At 36.6% G+C, this 25,668-nt stretch overlaps 1 protein-coding gene across 7 annotated transcripts in view; it reads left to right on the forward strand.

Moving 5' to 3' along the window:
- IFT88 (intraflagellar transport 88) overlaps window positions 1–25,668 on the forward strand; it is a 150,560-nt gene that overhangs the window by 45,896 nt on the left and 78,996 nt on the right. For all 7 annotated transcript variants that reach the window (XM_082701683.1, XM_082701677.1, XM_082701682.1 and 4 more), the window contains one exon: window positions 8,109–8,195. In XM_082701683.1, coding sequence (XP_082557809.1) covers window positions 8,109–8,195 — 87 coding nt within the window. The remainder of the gene's footprint in view (window positions 1–8,108; window positions 8,196–25,668) is intronic.

Consider the following 25,668-nt stretch of genomic DNA (forward strand, 5'->3'; position numbering starts at 1 on the left):
ACTTTTACCCTTTTTAACGTTTTTAAACTAGTTTATCTAATATATATATTTTTTCTTTTTTATATTTTTTTCTTTATTCGTTTTCTTTTTTAAATTTTTTCCTTTTTTCTTTTTCTTTCTTTCTTTTTTTTTTTTTTTTTTTTTAAAGATTTTATTTATTTATTCGACAGAGAGAAATCACAAGTAGGCAGAGAGGCAGGCAGAGAGAGAGAGAGGAGGAAGCAGGCTCCCCGCTGAGCAGAGAGCCCGACGCGGGACTCGATCCCAGGACCCCGAGATCATGACCCGAGCCGAAGGCAGCGGCCCAACCACTGAGCCACCCAGGCGCCCCTCTTTCTTTCTTTTTAAACCTCTTTTTATCCCCTTTGTCCCCCCTCACGATTTGGGATCTCTTCTGATTTGGTTAAAGCATATTTTCCTGGGGTTGTTGCCACCCTTTTTGTATTTTACTTGCTCCTTCATATACTCTTATCTGGACAAAATGACAAGGTGGAAAAATTCGCCACAAAAAAAAAGAACAAGAGGCAGTACCAAAGGCTAGGGACCTAATCAATACAGACATTGGTAATATGTCAGATCTAGAGTTCAGAATGACAATTCTCAAGGTTCTAGCGGGGCTCAAAAAAGGCATGGAAGATATTAGAGAAACCCTCTCGGGAGATATAAAAGCCCTTTCTGGAGAAATAAAAGAACTAAAATCTAACCAAGTTGATATCAAAAAAGCTATTAATGAGGTGCAATCAAAAATGGAGGCTCTCACTGCTAGGATAAATGAGGCAGAAGAAAGAATTAGTGATATAGAAGACCAAATGACAGAGAATAAAGAAGCTGAGTAAAAGAGGGACAAACAGCTACTGGACCACGAGGGGAGAATTCGAAGGATAAGTGACACCATAAGACGAAACAACATTAGAATAATTGGGATTCTAGAAAAAAAAGAGAGAGGGGAGCAGAAGGTATACTGGAGAGAATTATTGGGGAGTAGTTCCCAATATGACAAAGGTAACAAGCATCAAAATTCAGGAGGTTCAGAGAACGCCCCTCAAAATCAGGGGCCCACACCCGTCACCTAATAATAAAATTTAAAAGTCTCAGTGACAAAGAGAAAATTCTGAAAGCAGCCCGGGAAAAGAAGTCTGTAACATACAATGGTAAAAATATTAGATTGGCAGCTGACTTATCCACAGAGACCTGACAGGCCAGAAAGAGCTGGCATGATATTTTCAGAGCACCAAACGAGAAAAACATGCAGCCAAGAATACTATATCCAGCCAGACTATCATTGAAAATAGAAGGAGAGATTAAAAGCTTCCAGGACGGGCACCTGGGTGGCTCAGTGGGTTAAGCCGCTGCCTTCGGCTCAGGTCATGATCTCAGGGTCCTGGGATCGAGGCCCGCATCGGGCTCTCTGCTCAGCAGGGAGCCTGCTTCCTCCTCTCTCTCTGCCTGCCTCTCTGCCTGCTTGTGATCTCTCTCTGTCAAATAAATAAATAATAAAATCTTTAAAAAAAAAAAAAAAAAGCTTCCAGGACAAACAAAAACTGAAAGAATTTGCAAACACCAAACCAGTTCTACAGGAAATATTGAAAGGGGTCCTCTAAGCAAAAAGAGAGCCTACAAGTGGTAGATCAGAAAGGAACAGAGACAATATACAGTAACAGTCACCTTACAGGCAATACAATGGCACTAAATTCATATTTCTCAATAGTTACCCTGAATGTTAAGGGGCTAAATGCCCCAATCAAAAGACACAGGGTATCAGAATGGATAAAAAGACAAAACCCATCTATATGTTGCCTCCAAGAAACTCATTTTAAGTCTGAAGACACCTCCAGATTTAAAGTGAGGGGGTGGAAAAGAATTTACCATGCTAATAGACATCAGAAGAAAGCAGGAGTGGCAATCCTTACATCAGATCAATTAGATTTTAAGCCAAAGACTATAATAAGAGATGAGGACAGACACAATATCATACTCAAAGGGTCTGTCCACCAAGAAGACCTAACAATTTTAAATATCTATGCCTCCAACGTGGGAGCAGCCAACTATATAAACCAATTAATAACAAAATAAAAGAAACACATCAACCATAATACAATAATAGTAGGGGACGTTAACACTCCCCTCACTGAAATGGACAGATCATCCAAGCAAAAAATCGGCAAGGAAATAAAGGCCTTAAACGACACACTGGACCAGATGGACATCACAGATATATTCAGAACATTTCATCCCAAAGCAACAGAATACACATTCTTCTCTAGTGCACATGGAACATTCTCCAGAATAGATCACATCCTCAGTCCTAAATCAGGACTCAACCGGTATCAAAAGATTGGGATCATTCCCTGCATATTTTCAGACCACAATGCTCTGAAGCTAGAACTCAACCACAAGAGGAAGTTTGGAAAGAACCCAAATACATAGGGACTAAACAGCATCCTTCTAAAGAATGAATGGGTCAACCGGGAAATTAAAGAAGAATTGAAAAAAATCATGGAAACAAATGGTAATGAAAATACAACGGTTCAAAATCTGTGGGACACAACAAAGGCAGTCCTGAGAGGAAAATATATAGCAGTACAAGCCTTATCTCAAGAAACAAGAGAAGTCTCAGGTACACAACCTAACCCTACACCTAAAGGAGCTGGAGAAAGAACAAGAAAGAAACCCTAAGCCCAGCAGGAGAAGAGAAATCATAAAGATCAGAGCAGAAATCAATGAAATAGAAACCAAAAAAACAATAGAGCAAATCAACAAAACTAGGAGCTGGTTCTTTGAAAGAATTAATAAAATTGATAAGCCCCTAGCCAGACTTATCAAAAAGCAAAGAGAAAGGACCCATAAATAAAATCATGAATGAAAGAGGAGAGATCACAACTAACACCAAAGAAATACAAACTATTATAAGAACATACTATGAGCAACTCTACGCCAACAAATTTGACAATCTGGAAGAAATGGATGCATTCCTAGAAACATATAAACTACCACAACTGAACCAGGAAGAAATAGAAAGCCTGAACAGACCCATAACCAGTAAGGAGATTGAAACAGTCATTAAAAATCTCCAAACAAACAAAAGCTCAGGGCCAGACGGCTTCCCGGGGGAATTCTACCAAACATTTAAAGAAGAACTAATTCCTATTCTCCTGAAACTGTTCCAAAAAATAGAAATGGAAGGAAAACTTCCAAACTCATTTTATGAGGCCAGCATCACCTTGATCCCAAAACCAGACAAGGATCCCATCAAAAAAGAGAGCTACAGACCAATATCCTTGATGAACATAGATGTGAAAATTCTCACCAAAATACTAGCCAATAGGATTCAACAGTACATTAGAAGGATTATCACCACGACCAAGTGGGATTTATTCCAGAGCTGCAAGGTTGGTTCAACATCCGCAAATCAGTCAATGTGATAAAACTCATCAATAAAAGAAAGAACAGGAACCATATGATACTCTCAATAGATGCTGAAAAAGCATTTGACAAAGTGCAGCATCCCTTCCTGATCAAAACTCTTCAAAGTGTAGGGATAGAGGGCACATACCTAAATACCATCAAAGCCATCTATGAAAAATCCACCACAAATATCATTCTCAATGGAGAAAAACTGAAAGCTTTTCTGCTAAGGTCAGGAACGCGGCAGGGATGTCCATTATCACCACTGCTATGCAACATAGTACTAGAAGTCCTAGCCTCAGCAATCAGACAACAAAAGGAAATTAAAGGCATCCAAATCAGCAAAGAAGAAGTCAAACTATCACTCTTCGCAGATGATAGGATACTATATGTGGAAAACCCAAAAGACTCCACTCCAAAACTGCTAGAACTTGTACAGGAATTCAGTAAAGTGTCAGGATATAAAATCAGTGCACAGAAATCAGTTGCATTTCTCTACACCAACAACAAGACAGAAGAAAGAGAAATTAAGGAGTCAATCCCATTTACAATTGCACCTCAAACCATAAGATACCTAGGAATAAACCTAACCAAAGAGGCACAGAATCTATACTCAGAAAACTATAAAGTACTCATGAAAGAAATTGAGGAAGACACAAAGAAATGGAAAAATGTTCCATGCTCCTGGATTGGAAGAATAAATATTGTGAAAATGTCTGTGCTACCTAAAGCAATCTACACGTTTAATGCAATTCCTATCAAAATACCATCCATCTTTTTCAAAGAAATGGAACAAATAATGCTAAAATTTATATGGAACCAGAAAAGACCTCAAACAGCCAAAGGAATATTGAAAAAGAAAGCCAAAGTTGGTGGCATCACAATTCCGGACTTCAAGCTCTATTACAAAGCTGTCATCATCAAGACAGCATGGTACTGGCACAAAAACAGACACATAGATCAATGGAACAGAATAGAGAGCCCAGAAATAGACCCTCAACTCTATGATCAACTAATCTTCGACAAAGCAGGAAAGGATGTCCAATGGAAAAAAGAGAGCCTCTTCAATAAATGGTGTTGGGAAAATTGGACAGCCACACACAAAAATAGACTCAAAATGGATGAAGGACCTCAATGTGAGAAAGGAATCCACCAAAATCCTTGAGGAGAACACAGACAGCAACCTCTTCGACCTCAGCTGCAGCAACATCTTCCTAGGAACATCGCCAACGCAAGGGAAGCAAGAGCAAAAATGAACTATTGGGATTTCATCAAGATCAAAAGCTTTTGCACATCAAAGGAAACAGTTAACAAAATCAAAAGACAACTGACAAAGTGGGAGAAGATATTTGCAAATGACATATCAGATAAAGGGCTAGTGTCCAAAATCTATAAAGAACTTAGCAAACTCAACACCCAAAGAACAAATAATCCAATCAGGAAATGGGCAGAGGACATGAACAGACATTTCTGCAAAGAAGACATCCAGATGGCCAACAGACACATGAAAAAGTGCTCCATATCACTTGGCATCAGGGAAATACAAATCAAAACCACAATGAGATATCACCTCACACCAGTCAGAATGGCTAAAATCAACAAGTCAGGAAATGACAGATGCTGGCGAGGATGTGGAGAAAGGGGAACCCTCCTACACTGTTGGTGGGAATGCAAGCTGTTGCAACCACTCTGGAAAACAGCATGGAGGTTCCTCAAAATGTTGAAAATAGAACTGCCCTATGACCCAGCAATTGCACTACTGGGTATTTACCCTAAAAATACAAACGTAGTGATCGAAAGGGGCACGTGCATCCGAATCTTTTTAGCAGCAATGTCCACAATAGCCAAACTATGGAAGGAACCTAGATGTCCATCAACAGATGAATGGATCAAGAAGATGTGGTACATATACACAATGGAATACTATGCAGCCATCAAAAGAAATGAAATCTTGCCATTTGCGACAACATGGATGGAAGTAGAGCGAATCATGCTTAGTGAAATAAGTCAATCAGAGAAAGACAACTATCATATGATCTCCCTGATATGAGGAAGTGGTGATGCAACATGGGGGCTTAAGTGAGTAGGAGAAGATCAATGAAACAAGATAGGATTGGGAGGAAGACAAGCCATAAGTGACTCTCAATCTCACAAAACAAACTGAGGGTTGCTGGGGGGAGGGGGGTTGGGGGAAGGGAGGTTGGGTTATGGACATTGGGGAGGGTATGTGCTTTGGTGAGTGCTGTGAAGTGTGTAAACCTGGCGATTCACAGACCTGTACCCCTGGGGATAAAAATATATGTTTATAAAAAATAAAATATTTAAAAATAAATAAATAAATAGAAAGAAAGAAAGAAAAATAATAATTAAAAAAAAACACTTAAGGGAAAGTAATTAGAATGATAATGGGAAAGTCCTAATAACCTAAGCTCCTCAATTAATAAACTAGAAAAATAAAGAATAGAAATCATTGACATTGAAAAAAAAACACCAGTGAATAATACAGAGCTGATTTTTTGAATAGATGAATAAAATTAATAAACTTAAAGCAAAACTGATAAGAAATCACAGCTTGCCAGTATTAGGAACAAAACAGGAGATATCTCTATAGGCTCTGTATACATCAAAAGGATAATAATGGAACAAACAACCTACAACCCACAAACAACCCTACACCCACAAAGTCGACAATTTAGACAAAATGGACCACTTTCTTGAAAAACGCAAGTGTCCACAACTCACCTGATATGAAATAGATGATTTGAATAGCCCTGTAATTATTTAATTTGTAATTTTAAACCTACCCCCACCAAAATCTCCAGGCTCCCATGGTTTTACTTGAGAAATCTAAAAGATGCCTAAAAAACAATTAACATCAATTCTACACAACTTCTTCCAGAAAATATTCATTTTATGAGGCTGGCGTTCCCCTGATACCAAAACAAGACAAAGACAGTACAAAAAAAGGGGAGATTTGGGAGACAATAGATCAATATCTATTGTCTAGAGACAGCATCTTATGAATATAGATGCAAAAATCCCAAAGAAAATACTAGTAAGCCAAAAATACAAACAAAATATAAAAGGAATTGTGTACCATGACCAAATGGGATTTATCCTAGGAGTGCAAAATTGGTTTACTCTGTAAAAACTAATGAGTATAATAGAGGATATCAATAAAGAAAAAAAATTTTTTTTTTTTACAAAATCCAATATGCTTTCATGGAAACAAGCTAAAACACCTCAACAGGCTAACAGTAGAAAGGAACTTCCTCAATCTGATAAGGACATTTATGAAAAGCCCAGTTTGACATGCTTAATGGTGAAAAACTGCATGATTAGACCCTTAGAAAAGGAACAATATAAGGATATTCCCTGTCACTAATTCAACATTGCACTCAGGGTCCTACCCATGGAAATTAGGCAAAAAAGGAAGTAAGAGACATCCATATTGGAGAGGAAGAAGCAAAATTATCTCTGTTTACAGATTACATGATCTTATATGTGGAATATCCTACATAAATTTTAGAATCCACTAAAAAGCAATTTTAACTAATAAACAAGTTCACCAAGCTTGCAGAGTAAGATATCGATATATAGGAATTAGTACTATAGAAATATATACTAGCAAGGTACTAGCCAAAATGAAATTCATAATTACATTTACAGTAGCATAAAAATAATTAAGAATAAGTTTACCAAGTGAAGTATAAAATTTATACTCTGTAAAGTATAAAACATTACTGATGTATATGCTAAGTAAATGGGAAGACATCACATTTCTATGGATAGTTACTTAATGTTAAGATGACAGTGCTCCCCAAATTATTTTATAGATGGAGTGTAATCCATATCAAAATCTGAGCAGTGGTTTTTTAGAAAGTGACAAATTGATCCTAAAATTCATATGGAAATCTAAGGAATCCCAAGTAGCCAAAACAATACTAATGCATAAACAATTTTGGAACACTGAAAGTTAAATTAAATTAAAAAAAAAAAAAAAAGAAAAAGAAAAGCAAAAGTGGAAGCTCATACTCCAAAAGAAGAGCAAAATTGGAGGGCTCATATTCCAAAACACAAATCAAGTGTAGTAGTACTTCATGCTAGTAGCATAAAGATAGGCATAGAAATCATTGGAATGGGATTGAAGGTCCAGAAATAAACTTGTACATTTATAATTAATAAAAGCGCCAGGATAGTTTGATGGAGAAAAGATAGTCTTTTCAACAAATGTTGCTGGGAAAATTAGATATCCTCATGCAAAAGAAAGAAGTTGGGTCTGTCTCATACCATACACAAAAATCACTACAAAATGGATCATAGACCTAACTGTAAGAGCTTAGAACTATAAATTCTTAAGGGGGAAAAAAGCAGTATTATTCATCTTGTAGTAAGCAGTGATTTTTGTTTTGTTTTAATACCAGTTTTTTTTATTTTTATTATGTTCATCCAGTGTTTCTTCTATTTGTCAGCCTGCACTGAAAAGAAAGATGAGCTGTTGATCCAGAAGGCAGTTGTGGCTTGCTAATCCCATTTCCTAGCCATGGTTGTCAACCTGACTTACAGATTTCTAGTGTAGCTGTCCACTATATAGTAGACTTTCATGGTGTGTTAGCTTTGATAGGTAATGTTTATACTTAAAAAAAAAATCCAAACTCTTTATACAAGTCTCTCAATAAAACTTTTTTGTTTGTTTGATATAGGAAAGCCATGGCAGAAAAATACATCATGACAGCCGCAAAACTCATTGCTCCTGTAATTGAAACATCTTTTGCTGTAGGTTATGATTGGTAAGAGAGAAATTCTGTATAACTGGATGGATATGATGTTTTCATAATTTATACATTTATTGATTTAAATTTTTATTAGAAAAGTAATTATGAATATTGATTTCTACTTATCAGGAAAATAATTTGTGGTAAAATCAATATAAGGCATTCTGAAAGTTCTACTGTATTTTTATTATTGCTTATGTCATTTCTTAAATAGTAAGTCAGGTGTGCTACCATTCAATATAAGGATGCATAATTCCACAGTCCTAATCCAGCCTGTATCCTCTTCCATTTTACTGTACCTTTTCTCATTTTTTTCCTTCTCTACCTGAAGTTTGTCAGTAGTACTGAAACTTTCTTCCCTGAGGAGTAGCTCTCGTACCTAAAGGGGCTGTTGTCTCCTGATGTAATGTAATTCCTAAATAGAAGTTAGGAGTTTTGTTAGAGTTGGAAAAATCTTAGATTATTTGTTGGATGAGTAGTGAATTTGTTTTCTTCGACCCAGTACAGGAATCCCCTTTGCAGCATCCCATATAGGTGGCCATTTAACTTCTGCTTGGAGTCTTCTGGTATTCAGCTTATTTCTGAACATCTTTAAGGGTTACAAAAATCTTTGTATTGAACCCAAAATTGCCCCTCGTGGAACTTTTTTCTGTGATCTTTCAAGCAAACATAGACTGAGTCTATGACCTCCTCTGTATGGTACCTTACAGAGTTTTAAAAATCCAAGATACATATACATAGTTACAAAGCCAAGTACAGAAGATTTAACTATTCTCTTTCTTTCTTTCACTCGTCCATTACACAATCTATTCTCTGTAAGTATGAGCTTGGGCTTTGTTTTGTTTTCTTGTTTTCTAAGTACGTTTCATGTTTCTTCTTGCTAGACATAACTTGTTTTCTTTAGCATATTATTACCATCTTTCAGATGCTTACATATTCTGTTTATTCCTTGGAGTCCATTCTATTCCTTGGAATACATTATCTCCCTGGTTTAATTTGTACTGGAGGTGTCACAGTTGATTGTGATGTTTTGTTTTTATTGGTATTTCCAGTTCCTGGCTCTCTTTTTTTGCTTTTTTTGCTTCTGTTGCAGACTCAGGTTTTCTTGGCGTTCTCTCTTACAGAATAGCTCTCTCTGCCTCAGTTTCTATATGATGGTTACTGTATTGGCCTGCTGTTAAATATCTTGGGGATTACTGCCATTTTTCTCCTGGTTTGGATCTTTTTTCCTTGTTTACCACTTTATTTTTTTCCTTTATTTCATCCCTAATTAACCCTTTTAAGATCTTTCTGTGCATGTCTGTAAATGTGCAGTTCTATTCTCATTCCTGATTGAACATTTATTTTATGAGGTAAAAAGTTTTAAATTTTAAGTTGTAACTTTGTTTTAGAAATTTAAAAGCATTTCTTCATTGTTAGCTAATATTTTGCAGATTAGAAGTCTAATACTAGACTCATCTTTGTTATTTGTAGGTGACCTGTGTTTTCTTTCTGATGATTTTTAGAATTTCCTCTGTAGCTTTTGTTATTCTGAAATTTTATAATGGTATGTTTAAGTATGTCTTCTTTTCTGTCTTCCTCCTAAGCACTCAACAGACCCCTCAATTTATAGTCTGTTGTTTCCTTTCAATTTGGGGAAATTGTGTTATATTATTTCCTTGGTAATTTATTTCCTTCTTCTCTACTTATAAATTTCTATCAATTGGGTTTGAGACTCTCTTGTCACTTATCTTTCTTATACTTTCCATCCTTTAGCTTTGCTTTGCTTTCGGGGAGACTTTCTTGACTTTCTCATCCAGCTCTTCCATTTAATTATTTTGTTCATGCATTTTTATTTTGTATTTATAAGAGCATTTTCATTTTCTTTGGTTGTCTGGTTAAGGGGACTCTGCGGGCTTTGCTTCACACTGAGATGGAGCGCTCAGTGATTCCATAAGAGCCCTGCAGGCAGGCATCCTGATTCAGCCACCTTCTCAACTCATCTCCTCATTTGCCATCCCTGAATCCCAGTCTCACCTGGATTCAGTAGGGGCAGGAAACTCTCTCCTCTGCTTTCTTAGTGTCACTTCCTTTTTTTCTTCTTTATAATCCAGTAGTTTCTCATTCTACCAGAAGTTGTATTTGCTCATGTTTTGAATCAGAAGTTTTGCCAGTTAGTGCCAATAGTGATGAAAGGACTTTCTTCAGAGTTTTTTTTTCTCTTTTCAGATACACAGTTCCAGATTCTTTACTCATTTCAGATATAATGTGTTTTTCTAGAATGACTGGTTTTCTACCTGACTAGTTGCCTGCCTAGTTTATAAATGAGTCCCTTAAAATGTGTCCCTATATGTGTATACAGTACTCCACTTGTGTTTTGAATGGTGTTAGAGTACAACAGAATCACTGTGTCCCTTTTTGTGGGCACCAAACTGTGGTTGTAACCAAAGATTTCCTTGATCTGGGGGGCAACCACCTCACAATAAATGAACTCTATTTATTTATCTTTAATTATGCTGAATAGTATGTATTATTTGTTTTACTATTATTAAATCTAACCTGAATTCTCTTAAAGTTTACTAGGTATACATATTAATTTTTTTAAGGATTTTATTTATTTATTTGACAGAGACAGACACAGCGAGAGAGGGAGAGCAGGCAGGGAGAGTGGGAGAAGGAGAAGCAGGGATCCTGCTAAACAGGGAGCCTGAAGCAGGGCTCAGTTCCAGGACTCTGGGACCTGAGCTGAAGGCAGACGCTTAATGACTGAGCTACCCAGGCACCCCTACATATTAATTTTTAATGTTTTTATCTTTTCAAAAATATGATTATAACTATGTCTTTGCAACCTAGCAGTTGAGTGAAATTTTGAACATTTATCCAATGCCAACCAGTTTGACTGATATTTTCTACTAAATTAACATTTACCATCTATTAAATTAACATTTCTACTAAATTAACAATTTCTACTAAATTAACATAACCATACTGTTTTCCATAGAGACTGTGCCAGTTTACATTTTCACCTACAATAAACAAGGGTTCCTTTTTCTCTAACACTCATGTCTTCTCTTTTTATTGAGGCTTTTTCTCATGAATGGTTGTTAAATTTGCATTTATTGAGATGATCTTATGATTTTTATCTTTCATTCTGTTAATGTGATGTTCCACAGTTAGTGGTTTACACATATTGAACTATTTTTGCATTCCAGGAATAAATCTCATTTGACCTTGGTATTTATAAGAGCATTTGCTTTTAATCCTTTTAACATGCTGTTGAATTCAGTTTGCTCATACTTTGTTGATGATGTTTGCATATAAATATTCATCAGGGATATTGTCCTATAGTTTCCTCTTGCTGTAATGTTCTTACCTAGTTTTGGTAATGGGTAGGGTTGGCCTCATAAAATGAGTTTGGGAATTTTCCCCCTCAGTTTTCTTCAGAGTTTGAGAAGGATTGGCTTAGAATTGACCAGTGAAGCCATATATATGATCCTGGCTGTTCAACTTTTCTTTTTCTTCCCAATTAAGTTTGGGAAGTTATATGTTTCTAGAAATTTATTGATTTCTTCTAGGCTGTCCAATTTATTGGCATATGATTTTTCCTAATATTCTGTTGTACTCTCTTGTATTTCTTTGGTGTCAGTTGTTTCTCCTCTTTCATTTCTAATTTTGTTTGAGCACTTTTTTTAATGAGTCTGGCTAAAGGTTTGTCAATTTTATTGATCTTTTCCAAGAACCAGCCCCTGGTTTCATTGAACTGTTCTGTTGGGTTTTTTTAGTTTCTATTTCATTTATTTCTGCTCTAATCTTTATTATTTCCTTTCTACTACTGGTTTGGGGTTTTGTTCGTTCTTCTTTTCTTGCTTCTTTAGGTGTAAGGTTACATTGTTGATTTGAGATTCTCCTGCTTCTTGAGGTAGGCCTGGATTGCTATAAACTTACCTCTTAGAACCACTTTTTTTTTTTTTTTTAAGATTTTATTTATTTGTCACAGAGAGAGCGCGAGCGAAAGTGAGCACAGGCAGACAGAGTGGAAGGCAGAGTCAGAGGGAGAAGCAGGCTCCCTGCGGAGCAAGGAGCTCGATGTGGGACTCGATCCCAGGACGCTGGGATCATGACCTGAGCCGAAGGCAGCTGCTTAACCAACTGAGCCACCCAGGCGTCGCATTCTAAAGATTTAGGGTCATTGTATTTTCATTATTATTTGTTTCTATGTATTTTTTATTGCTTCTTTGATTTCTTGATTGACCCATTCACAGTTAGTACCATGTTATTTGGTCTCCATGTATTTGTGGGTTTTCCAGATTTTTTCCTGTGATTGATTTCTAGTTTCATAGTGCTGTAGTCAGAAATAATGCATGGAATGACTTTGATCTTTTTTATTTTTTTAAAGATTTTATTTATTTATTTGACAGACAGAGATCACAAGTAGGCAGAGAGTCAGGCAGAGAGAGAGAGCCCGATGCGGGGCTCGATCCCAGGACCCTGGAATCATGACCTGAGCCAAAGGCAGAGGCTTTAACCCACTGAGCCACCCAGGCGCCCCTGATTTTTTTTAATTTCTTGAGGCTTGTTTTGTGGCCTAATATGTGATCTCTTGTGGAAAATGGTCCATGTCACTTGAGATGAATGTGTATTTTGCTGTTTTAAGATAGAATGTTCTGAGTATATCTGTTTATTCCATCTAGTCCAGTGTGTCATTCAAAGTCCTTTTTTCCTTGTTGATTTTCTGGTTGGGTGATCTATCCATTGACTTATCAGTTACTTCCTTTATGTTATTATTATCAATTATTTCCTTTATGTTTGTTATTGAACACTTTAAGTATTAGGTGCTCCCATGTCGGATACATAAATATTTACAGTTATTATATCTTTTTGTTGAATTTTCTCCTTAATGACTATATAGTGTCTTTTTTTGTCTCATCACAGTCTTTGTTTTAAAGTCTCTTTTATCTGATATAAGCAGTGCTACCTGCTTTCTTTTCATATTCGTTTGAATGATAAATGTTTCTCCATCACATCACTTTTAGTCTGCAGTTGTCTTTAGGTCTGAAATGAGTCTCTTATGTCTTTTGATTATGGAGTGTTTAGTCTATTTACATTTACATTTACATTTGAAGTAACTGTTAATAGGTATGTATTTATTGTCATTTTGTTACTTGTTTTATGCTTGTTTTTAGAGTTTTTCTCCATTCCTTTCTTCTTTTGCCTTCTTCTGTCATGATTACTTGGCTTTTTTTAGTCATATACTTGGATTCCTTTCTCTATTTTCTGTGTATTTATTACTGGTTTTTGATTTGTGATTACCATTAGGTTTGTGTATAACCTTTTCTGCATGCAGCAGTACAAATTATGTTGATGGTCACTTAAGTCTGAACCCATTATGTACTCCTCTCCTCCCCATGTTCTAGGTATATGGTATCATACTTGACATCCCTTTATTTTGTGAATCCCTTGAGTGGTATTTACAGTTATACTTATTTTTACTGCTTTTGTGAGTCCCACTTTTCTTATTCTTGCTTATGGTCTTTCACTCAGAGAGTCCCCTTTAACATTTTTTGTAGGGCTAGTTAGTGGTCATACATTCCTTTAACTTTTGTTTCTTTAAGAAGTGCTTATCTCTCCTGTTCTGATTGACAACCGTGATGGATAGAGTATTCCTGTCTGCAGATTTTTTCCTTTCAGCACTTTGACCATATCATGCCACTCTCTTCTGGCCTGCTAAGTTTCTGCTGAAAAATCAACTTATAGCCGTATAGGGTTTCCATTATATATAACTGTCTTCTTTTCTCTTGCTGCTTTTAAAATTTTTTCTGTATTACTACTTTTTGCCATTTTAATTATTATGTACCTTGGCATGGACCTCCTTGAGTTAATTTTGTTGGGGCATCTTTGTGCCTCTTGGGCCTGAATTTCTGTTTCCTTCCCCAGATTCAGGAAGTTTTCAACCATTATTTCTTTAAATAAATTTCTGCCCCCTGTTCTCTCTCTCTTGTCCTTTTGGGATCCTTATAATGCCATTGTTATTACATTTGATGGTATCTTTGAATTTCTTAAGTCTGTTCTAATTTTGCATAACTTTTTCTATGTCATCTTTTAAGCCTGATTACTTCCAATTACACTGTCCTCCAGTTTGCCACTTCATTCTTTTGGTTCCTCTGGTCTGTTATTTATTCCCTCTAGTATATTTTTAATTTCATTTACTGTGTTCCACTCTCTGATTGGTTGTTTTTCACCTCGTGTTTATGATCTCACTTATGTCCTCTAGTCTTCTCTTAAGTCTGATGAATATCTTTATGATCATTACTTTAAATTCTGTAATAGGCATATTACATATTTCTGTTTCACTTAGCTCTTGCTGTGGTTTTGCCCTGTTCTTTCATTTGGGACATATTCTTCTGTCTTCTCAGTTTGTCTAACTCTTTGTGTCTGTTTCTGTGTATAAGGAAAGTCAGCTACATCTCCTACTCTTCAGAGTACCGGCCTTATGTGCTTTGCCATGCAGTGTCCCCTGTTCACCAGAACCTAGCATTTCAGAGATTATCTCCTGTGTGTGATATGTTTACCCTGCTCTTGTGGTTGAGCCAGTATTTTCCTTCAGTCCAGTCATCTGCAGGGGCTTTCTTTGCCTGTTATGGGCAGTTTTTGTCCCTGTGGTTCAGTGGGCCAGTCTGCAGATGCCTTGGCTTCAGTTGAGTCAGGCCAGGCATTTGCCAGAGATGTAGTAGCACCAAACTACAGGGTGCTCTCCCTGTGTTGACCCCAAGAAGCTTCCATTGGTTTGTAGGACCTATGGTCAGAGCAGTTATCTGCCTCTTGCCCACTTCAGGGGCCTCCATCTCACTGATCTGTTTATGTTTCCCTCTCTTTGGGGCAGAAGTCACTTTGGAGTGGTACTGGCCACTGTCGGGACTTCTTACACACTGCCAGGCCTGTGGCACTGCCTTATATGGGCTCTGGCCAAGAGTGTGTTGGAAAGTGCAGATCTGCTAAAGGACTGCATAAAGCAGTAGGGCTGCAGTACTGTAAAGCTTTGACTACAGGTCCTCTGCAGGAGGGGCCCTGATATTTCCAGACTAAGGTGGGCTATCTAGAGGGGTGGTTTGGCAGAAGCACAACATGGGGACGGGGGGAGTAGGGCTGGCAAATTATATATCAAGTCCCATAGGTGGGCATGTGTTTATGCTGAGGAGCAAGGGAGGGAAATGGTGCCTCTCAGTTCCTTTATTTCTGTAGGAGTTCCCCAGGGATTTATGTCCCTTTGTGATACACTGAGTTTTCTGGGTTATTTACACCGACGGGGTGTTATGTATACATGGGAGGATGTGAGCCTAGAGTTTTCCTACTCTGCTATCTTCCCAGGAAGTCCTACATATTCATTATGGTGACTTGTGACCAGTGATTACAACCTGCTGAAAGCTCAGATGATGATTAGCATTTTTTAGCAACAAAGCATTTTTAATTGTTATGTACACTTTTTTTCAAAAGACATAATGCTGTTTCACTCCTCATAGATTACAGTATAGTATAAACAACTTTTATATGCACTAGGAAACCAAAAAATCCATTTGACTTGCTTTATTGCAATTTTTGCTTTATTGGCAGCAGTCTGGAACTGAACCCACAGTGTCTCCAAGATATGTCCGTATGTGAATTGCAAATATTTTCTCCCATTCTGTAGTTGTCTTTTCATTTTTATTTTTTGTAGTTTCTTTTGCTGTATAGAACTTTTTAGTTTGATGTAGTACCACTTGTATCTTTTTTATTTTATTGCGTCTGCTTTAGGTGTAATACCCGAAAATCAGTGCCAAGATCCATGTGAAGGAAGTTTTCACCTATGTTTTCTTCTAATTCACCAGTTTTCATTTCTGAATTTATTTATTTGTATCTTTCTTTTTTTCTTAGGTAGTCCAGCTAAAAATTTTTGTCTTAAAAAAAAAGTCATTTTTTTGTCTTAAAAAAAAAATAAGCTCTTAGTTCTGTTTATCTTTTCTATTGTTTTTCTAATCTCTTTCATTTATTTCTGATCTTTGTTACTTCTTTAATTCTACTAATTATGAACATAGTTCTTTTTTTTTAGTTCCTTGAGGTATTAAGTTAGGTTGTTTATTTATGATTTTTTTTTCTCAATGTAGGTATTTATTACTATAAGCTTCCCTCTTGTAACTGTTTTTGCTGTATACCATAAGTTTTAGTATATTTTGTTTCCATGTGTTTCAAGGTATTTTTTTAATTTCCCTTTTGATATCTTATTTGACCCACTGGTTGTTCAGGAGTGTAATTTTTTAAACTCTCCATATTGTGAATTTTCTGGTTTTTCTCTTATTATTGATTTCTAGTTTCATACTATTGTTGGAAAAGATTCTTAAGTATAATTTCAGTCTTCTTACATTTGCTACATTTGTTTTGTAACCTAACATATGATCTATCCTGGGGAATATTTTGTGTGTGCGTTAGAAGGATGTGTATTCTGCTGTTGTTAGATAGAATGTTTTGTATACCCATTTGGTCTAATATATATTTCAAATCCCATGTTTTCTTACTGGTTTTCTGTCTGGATGATCTATGCATTGTTAAAAGTGAACAATGCATTATTGAAATCCCCCATTATTATACTGCTGTCTACTTCTTCCCTTAGGTCTGTTAATATTTGCTTAACATATTTAAATGCTGTGATATTGAATGCATGCATATTTACAATTATTCTCTTTTTGATGAAAAGACTTCCTTATCATTACATAATGACCAATTTGTCTTTTTTTTTTAAGATTTTATTTGTTGATTTGACAGACAGATCACAAGTAGGCAGAGAGAGAAAGAGAGAGAGAGGAGGAAGCAGGCTCCCCGCTGAGCAGAGAGCCCAATATGGGGCTCAGTCCCAGGACCCTGAGATTATGACCTGAGCCGAAGGCAGAGGCTTTAACCCACTGAACCACCCAGGCACCCCACCATTTTGTCTTTTGTTACAGTTTTGACCTGAAGTCTATTTTGTCTGATACAAGTATAGCTCTTGGGTTTTTTTTTCCACTGAGTATCTTTTTCTGTCCCTTTACTTTGAGCCTGTATGTGTCTGTAAAGCTGAAGTGAGTCTCTTGTGTGGTTGGGACTTTTTATGCATTCAGATACTCTGTGCTTTAATTGGAGAATTTATTTTTATTTTTTATTTATTTATTTTTTTAAAAGATTTTATTTATTTATTTGACAGAGAGATCACAAGTAGGCAGAGAGTCAGGCAGAGAGAGAGAGAGGAGGAAGCAGGCTTCCCGCTGAGCAGAGAGCCCGACGTGGGACTCGATCCCATGACCCGAGCCGAAGGCAGCGGTCCAACCCACTGAGCCACCCAGGCGCCCTTTAATTGGAGAATTTAATTCAATTATACTTAATTATTGCTAGGTGAGGCTATTGATAGGTAATTATTAATTAATTTTAGTAGTTAATAATTACTGATAGGTATAATGTCATCTTATTATTTTCTGGCTGTTTCATAGTTCCCTTGTTTCTTCTTTCTCTTTCACTGTTTTTCTTTGTGAGTTGATGATTTCTGTAGTGGTATGCTTTGATTCCCTTCATTCTGCCTCTTGTGCATCTACTATAGATTTTTGTTTACATAAAATATTTTATTGTTATAATAGCCTCAAGCTAATGAGAACTTTGCATACAAAACCTCTACTCTTTTACATTCCCCATAATTTTACCTTCTTTTATATTGTGTATTTACCTTTTTAAATATTGTGTACCCACTAACATCATTATAGTTGTTATTTTTAATACTTTTGTCCTTTATCCTTTTGAATTATGTGATTGACATACCTCCATATTATAATATTGCAGTATTCTGAGTTTGCTATTTAACTTTAACAGTATGTGTTGTATTTTTACATGTTTTCATATTGCTAATTAGCATTCTTTTATTTTGTCTTAAACTCCTCTCACCATTTTTTGTAAGACAGGTTTAGTAGGAGTGAATTCCCTCCGCTTTTGTTTGTTTGGGAAAGTCTCTGTCTTTCATTTCTGAAAGAAAACTTTGGCAGGTAAATTATTCTTGATTGGCACCATTTTTCTTTGAGTACTTTCAGTATATCATTCCACTCTCCTCAGGCCTACAAGGTTTCTGCTAAGAAATCTGCTAATAGTCTGATGGGGGGGTGTCCTTTATAAGTGAGGAACTTTTTTTTCTTGCTGATTTTAAAATTGTCTTTATCTTTTATTTTGGACAGTTTTATTATAATGTGTCTTGGAGAAGGTTTTTTGAAATTTTCATTCTTTTATTTTTCTGCTGATTTTAAAATTGTCTTTATCTTTTATTTTGGACAATTTTATTATAATGTGTCTTGGAGAAGGTTTTTTGAAATTTGGGGTTACCTATTAACTTCATAAACTTGGATGTCTGAATTTCTCACCAGATTTGGGATTCTCAACTACTCTTCTTTAACTAGGCTTTCTGTTCCTTTCTCTTTCTTCTCCTAGACTTCAATAATGGGTAGATTTCTTTCTTTTGATGATATCCCATAATTCACATAGGCTTCTTTCATTCTTTTATTTGTCTATTCCTCTGACTAGATAATTTCGAATGATCTGTCTTTCTTTTGCTTGGTCAGGTCTGTTGTTGAAGCTTTTTATGAGTTCTTCAGTCTAGTCATTGTGTTTTTCAGTACTTGGATTTCTGCTTTTTTTTTTAATAGTTTCTATTTCCTTGTGGAACTTCTTGATTTATTCATGTGTTGTTTTCTTAATTTCATTTAGTTGTCTGTTTTCTTAAAATTGACTAAACTTTTTAAAGAGGATTATTCTAAATTCTTTGTCAGACAATTCATTGATTTCCATTTTTTTAGTCAGTCCTTAGAATTTTATTAGTTTCCTTTGGTGGTTGTATATTTTATTGATTATTCATGATCCTTATGTCCTTTTGTTGGTATCTGAGAACTTAAGGAAGTAGGTACTTCTTTTATTTTTCTGTTCCTCTGACTAGATAATTTCGAATGATCTGTCTTACATTCATTATATCTTCTTTTGCTTGGTTAGGTCTGTATTGAAGCTTTTTATGAGTTCTTCAATTTAGTTATTGTGTTTTTCAATTTCTGCTTTTTTTTTTAATAGTTTCTATTTACTTGTAGAACTTCTTGATTTATTCTTTTAGCCTTTACAGACTGTCTTTATGAGGTAAAGCCCTTTACAACTCAGCCTGTCCAGAAATTCTGGGTGGACCATCTGGTGTAGTACTTGAGTAGACAGGTCTGTTGTCTGCTGACTGGGTTAGTAGTGGGCAGATCTTGTACTTGAGTACATGGGGACCAGTCTGGTGCCTAGGTCACAAGGTGGAGCTGAAGCCTTGTTTCCCTGGGGTGTGCTCGGTGCTTGAATCTTTGTAATGGACTTGGGACCTTGGTCTGTGTGGGCAGACCTGGATCCTAGGTTTCCAGGCACCAACCAGGCATTGGGAACCACTGGGGTGGACCTAGCATCTAGGTCCACAGAGGCTGTTTTGGTACTGAGATAGGCTGGAAGTCTGGTTTTGTGAGAGCCAACCTAGAGTCTGGGGCTGCAGGAGCTGGCCTGTATCCTGCAGCCCTCAGTAGATGGCATGGAGGTTGGATTTACAGAAGTAATTATGGCACTTGGGTGGACCAAGAACCTGGGTCCATGGGGGCTTGCTTTGAACCTGGGAGCTGACCTGGTATTTGAGATTTGGGGCTATAGTAGCTAGCCTGGTGCTGAAGTGGGTCAAAAGCTTGGGTGTAGAGTAGTCATCCTGTCTCTGGGCCCAGTCATCCTGTCTATTTTGTAGGGCCAAAGTTGTTGCCTGGGAGCTGGCTGATGCTAGGATGTGTCAGGATTCTGGGTTCATGGGAACTTGCTGGGAATCTAGAGGTTGTCCGGAACCACTGAAGCTGCTTTACCCATTGGGCCATGGACCTAAGTTTGCAGGAACCACCTTGGGCCACTGGAGCCACCAGGAACTGAACTGAGCTGGTAACCTTGTTTCACAGGTACTATCTGTGGAGCCTGATGCCTAGGAGCCACCTGAGGATGTAGAATCCTACAGGTAGCAGGATGGGCAGGATCTTGGGTTCATAGGAGTGGGCTAGGGAGCCACCAAGGGCTTTGAGAGTCAGCCTGGTATTGGGATAGTCTAGTCTAGAGTCTGCAGTTAAGTCAGACACTTACTTTACTCAACTTCTCTTGGAGAGAGGCTTTCTCTCTCCATGCCAGGCTGTCTAGGCTCAGAGTAAAAATGAAGGGGGTCTGTGAATCTATCTGTCCTCCTCAGTGTGTCTTTTCTTACATCTGATCTTCATCCAGGTGCTGTAATCCCTCACCTAGAATCCTTAGCTCTTGTGAAAATATTTTCATGCATGGGTAGTCCTTAAAATCGATCTTTGGGGGAGGGTACAAGTACTAGAAATTGCTATACCACCATTTTGCTGACATCACTCCTCCAACAGTATTTTTAATGTTATGTAGTATAATATTAGTTTTAGCCAAAGAGCATAGTGATATGCATAGTGATATCATAGCTATGTTATAATTCATAGGTATTTTTAAGATTTCATTTGTAAACTAAAATGTAGTACGTCTTATTTCTTTATGTGTTAACTAAGTAGGCATTTATTTCTCTAGATAGAACTTGCCAGGTTTTAAAAAATATTTGCCCGATCTCAGATTATGTGAAAGCCCATGTTTCTAGTAACTTTGAAGCTTTCTTCAAAGTTTCATATATTTTATATATATGAATATATATAAATATAATATAAACAGTATATTCATATTATTTGATATTCATAAAGCTTACATAATATTTTTCAGAAACTGTAATATATATGTGTATATACTTATGAACATATATGCATATGTGTACATTTTATGTGATTATATACAAAAAAACTATGTGCATTTATTTACCTCTGTATGTATATATGTATATTTTGAATGGAGGACAGTGATCTTTAGAGTCAACATCAGAGCTTCTGGCTATGGTTAGAAAATACTTACGGGATGTTTTGGTGGCTCTCCCTCTGCCTGCTCCTCCCCTTTGCTTGTGCGCGCGCTCTCTGTCTCTCTCTCTTTCTCTGACAAATAAAATCTTAAAAAAAAAAATACTTTACATACAGGATATCATTCCATAATGGTTATTTATAAACATCATACTTTCTCCATGTCTAATTTCTTCATGTCTTGTTCTTTGTAGAATATTAAAGAAGAGGCTTTTATAAGATATAAGTAACATCTGTTCAATGTTTAGAGAATGTTTAGGGCTTCAAATTAAACAACAAAAAAGCATTTAAACTTACCTGATTTCTGTTCCATTTCAATAATATTTAAATGACTTCATCAAGACAAATTGTTATAGTCTTCTATTTCACTTAGTCATATTGGCTGTTATCTATATAAATTTTTTTTAACGGTTTAAGGGGACAGTTTAAAAAAAGTGGTTGCTAGTTGTTTTGTTCACTGTTGACTATTTCAGCCTATTTGAAATCTGGAATATGCCAATATCTAGCTCTCAAAGTTATTAGTAAGTTAATTATAAAACCAGAAATTTTATGTATTTTTACTAAAGACAGGGTCATTAATTTTGTTTCCTTCTCTCTGGGGCAATTTTCTTTTTTTTTTTTTTTTTAAAGATTTTATTTATTTATTTGACAGAGAGAGATCACAAGTAGGCAGAGAGGCAGGCAGAGAGAGAGGAGGAAGCAGGCTCCCTGCTGAGCAGAAAGCCCAATGCGGGACTCGATCCCAGGACCCTGAGATCATGACCTGAGCCGAAGGCAGCGGCTTAACCCACTGAGCCACCCAGGCACCCCGCTCTGGGGCAATTTTCAATGGGTGTATAGGTCAGGCCTGGTATAGTATCATTCACATCCTAAATTTTGGCTAAATTTTTTTTACTTTAGCTTCAATTTATCGAGGACAGCTACTTTGGATTCTTGTTTAATACTATTGTATATTTTGTCTCAATGAGATAAGCATGAAATCATTGCCTTTTTATAGCTGAGAGAAATGAGTAGTAAAAAATGTATTAGCTTCACTAAGGACAAATACTAGTTAAGGTCAGAACATTTACTATGCCAGTGACTTCAACAGTGTACTCATTGGAATGATACTGTGAGCTTATTAAAAGAAAATGACTTGGCTCCACTCCCACTCCCAATATATCTGAGTTAGGGTTCTGAGGTAGAGAGCAAGCATTCGTATTTTTCAGTGGTGTTAGATGAACAAAAGAATCTATATTTTTTCATTGTTTCCCATGTGGTTCTGATGGGCAGCCAGGTTTGGAAACTCATGTAATATAATATACCTGTTTATTGAAAACCAAAAGGAAAAAGTCAGTCCTGGCATTATTTGGATTTTTCATTATTAATTATTCTGTCACTATATTTTTGTTAGCTCATTTGTATGGGGTTAAAATTATTTTTAACCTTTATGTGGTTAAATATAAAGCACATAAGAATTACGAACCAATAACATCAGCTCAGTGATTTATTACAAAGCAAACACCCATGTAACCCCTATCTAGATTAATAACATTTAAAGAATAGAACATAGTCAGCACCTTAGTAGTTCTGCTGTGCCCATCTCAAACACTGCCCTTCCCATTCTGATGGGTGATGGGTATCTTGACTTAAATGGTAATCACTTCCTAGCTTTTCTACAGACTTTAACCACCTAACCAGTCTTCCCTTTAGTTTTGCATTTTTTTGAACATTATATAGGTGGACTTGTGCTATGCATATTGTTTCATGTGTGGTGTCTTTTACTCTGTGTGGCAGTTGTCAGTGTTGTTGCATGTAGGTCTGGTTTGTTCATCTTCATTGCTATGTAGTGGTGCATCTGTACAATGGATATTACTCTTGACCGTGAGAAATTGCGATAGAGAAGTTTATTACTCACAGGTCCTAGAGGAAGTACAAGTGGAGGCACCATACAGGGAAGTCAAGACAGGGTACAGGCAGAAAGAAAGGCTGTAGCTGGGGTACATGACATATTAGGGTCCATGAGTGGAATGTTTTGAGCTCATGGGATAAGGCCAGATTGGTCAATTCAAACCAAAAAGAGGGAGCTTTGGTAAGCTCCATGAGAATCTTATGTAGGAGGTAGACAAGGAGAAGGCCCTGGGAGATGGGGGAGACTCTTGATCACAAGGCTTTTGTGGAAGACATATCAGGAACTTAGATTTGCTTGGGCTCTGCAGACTGCTGTCTGGGACATGCATTTGCATCAGGGGCTAGTGTCAGTTTTTGGTCCCTGCTTAGCCAGGCCAAACAAGATGGACAGTGGGACAGCAGTACCATGCAGTAGCTTAGTGAAAGTCTGGACATTGCTTTTCAAATGTTTTCTCCTAGTCTGTGTCTTGTCTTCCATTTCTCTTGACCTACCGGGAAATTAATTGGTATTTCATTCAAACCTATAGATCAGGCTGGAGAGTATCTTTAAAATGTTTACTTTTCAAATTTGTAAGTACAATACATTTCTCCACTTAGGTCTCTGTAATTTCTTTCAAATACTTTTTAGCTTTGTGGGTTTTTTTTTTTTTTTTTCAGATTTTATTTATTTATTTGACAGACACAAGTAGGCAGAGAGGCAGGCAGAGAGAGAGGGGGGAAGCAGGCTCCCCGCCAAGCAGAGAGCCCAATGTAGGGCTTGGTCCCAGGAACCTGGGATCGTGACCTGAGCCAAAGGCAGAGGCTTTAATCTACTGACCCACCCAGGCACCCACAAATACTTTCTTTAGTTTTAAGTCTAGAGAGCTGCATGTCTTTTGTTATACTTATTCCTACGTGTTTGATTCTTGATGGTATAGGGCATAGTATTAAAATTTCATTTTCTACTTGTGCTTTTCTAGTATGTAGATATATAGTTGATTTTAGATATTGATCTTTATCCATTGACCTTAATACATTTACTTACTAAATGTATTAAATGCAGATAGTCATCTCTAGATGTTTTTGGGTTATCTATATGAACACTTTGCTATCCATAGATAATGACAGTTTATTTCTTTTTGCCCAATCTTTATGCTTCTTTTTGTTTTTTTCCTTCATTGCACTGGCTTTGATACCAGTTCTGTGCTGAATTGAAGTGGTGATAAAATAGGCATTTTTGTTTTGTTCCTGATCTCACAGGGTAAAGCTTTCCACAACTTGCCATAAGTATGATGCTTGCTATAGGACTCTTACACGTACTCTTTATCATATGAAGGAATGTTTCCTTTTCTTTCTGGTTAGCTAAGAGTTTTTATGAAAATCTATATATCAAAAAATCGTAAGATTGATTTTTGAATGTTAAATCATCTGAATGAACTCTACTTGATTGTGATGTATTATCCTTTTAAAATATCACTAGATTTGATTTGGTGATCTTTAGCTGAGGATTTTTGCACCCACATTAGTGAGAAAGATGAAGTCTGTAATTTTAAGAATTTATTATTTGAGAGAGAGAGAGAGTGAGCAAGTCCCAGTGGGGGGGACAGTGGAAAAGGGAAAGAGACTCTCAAGCTGATTCCCCACTGAGCCCAACACGAGGCTCAATCCTATTACCCCAATATCATTACCTGAGCTGAAATCAAGAGCTGGACACTCAACTGACGGAGCCACCCAGATGCCCCTGAAATTTGTAATTAAAAAAAAATAATGTCTTTGATTTTGTTACAGGGGTAAACTGTCTTTATGCCACAAGTTCAGATATTTCCCCCCCGCCAGAGGAGGGGATTGGCTTTTTTTTTTTTAACAATTGGAGGAATTCACTAGTAAAGCCATCTGCATTTGAAGTTTTCTCTGTAAGAAGAGTTTTATTGAACAGATCCTACCTTTTTAATAAATAAAAGACTTCAGTTTTCTTCTCATGTCACTTTGATAAGATGTATTTTATCCTTATTTATTTTTGTTTGCTTATTCTTTTTTTCATAATTTTTAATTTTTTTATTAGCATATAATATATTATTAGCCCCAGGGGTACAGGTTGGTGAATCGCCAGGTTTAAAAACTTCATAGCACTTACCTTCCCCAATGTCCATAATCCCACCACCCTCTCCTTACCCCCCTCCCCCTGGAAACCCTCAGTTTGTTTTGTGAGATTAAGAGTCTCTTATGGTTTGTCTCCCTCCTGATACCATCTTGTTTCTTTTTCTTTTCCTACTCCCTAAACCCCCACATTGCCTCTCAACTTCCTCATATCAGGGAGATAATAAGATAATTGTCTTTCTCCGATTGACTTTTTTTACTCAGCATAATACCTTCTAGTTCCATCCACGTCGTCACAAATGGCAAGATTTCATTTCTTTTGATGGCTGTATAGTATTCCATTGTATATATATACCACATCTTCTTTATCCATTCATCTGTTGATGGACATCTAGGTTCTTTCCATAGTCTAGACAGTGGACAGTGCTGCTATAAACATTCAGGTGTACATGCCCCTTTGGATCACTACATTTGTATCTTTAGGGTAAATACCCAGTAGTTTGTTTGCTTATTCTTTTAGCTATTGAGAAAGTTGTGTTAAAAGTTAT

Source organism: Mustela nivalis, assembly GCF_964662115.1.
Source record: "Mustela nivalis genome assembly, chromosome: 15".
Taxonomy (NCBI): Eukaryota; Metazoa; Chordata; class Mammalia; order Carnivora; family Mustelidae; genus Mustela; species Mustela nivalis.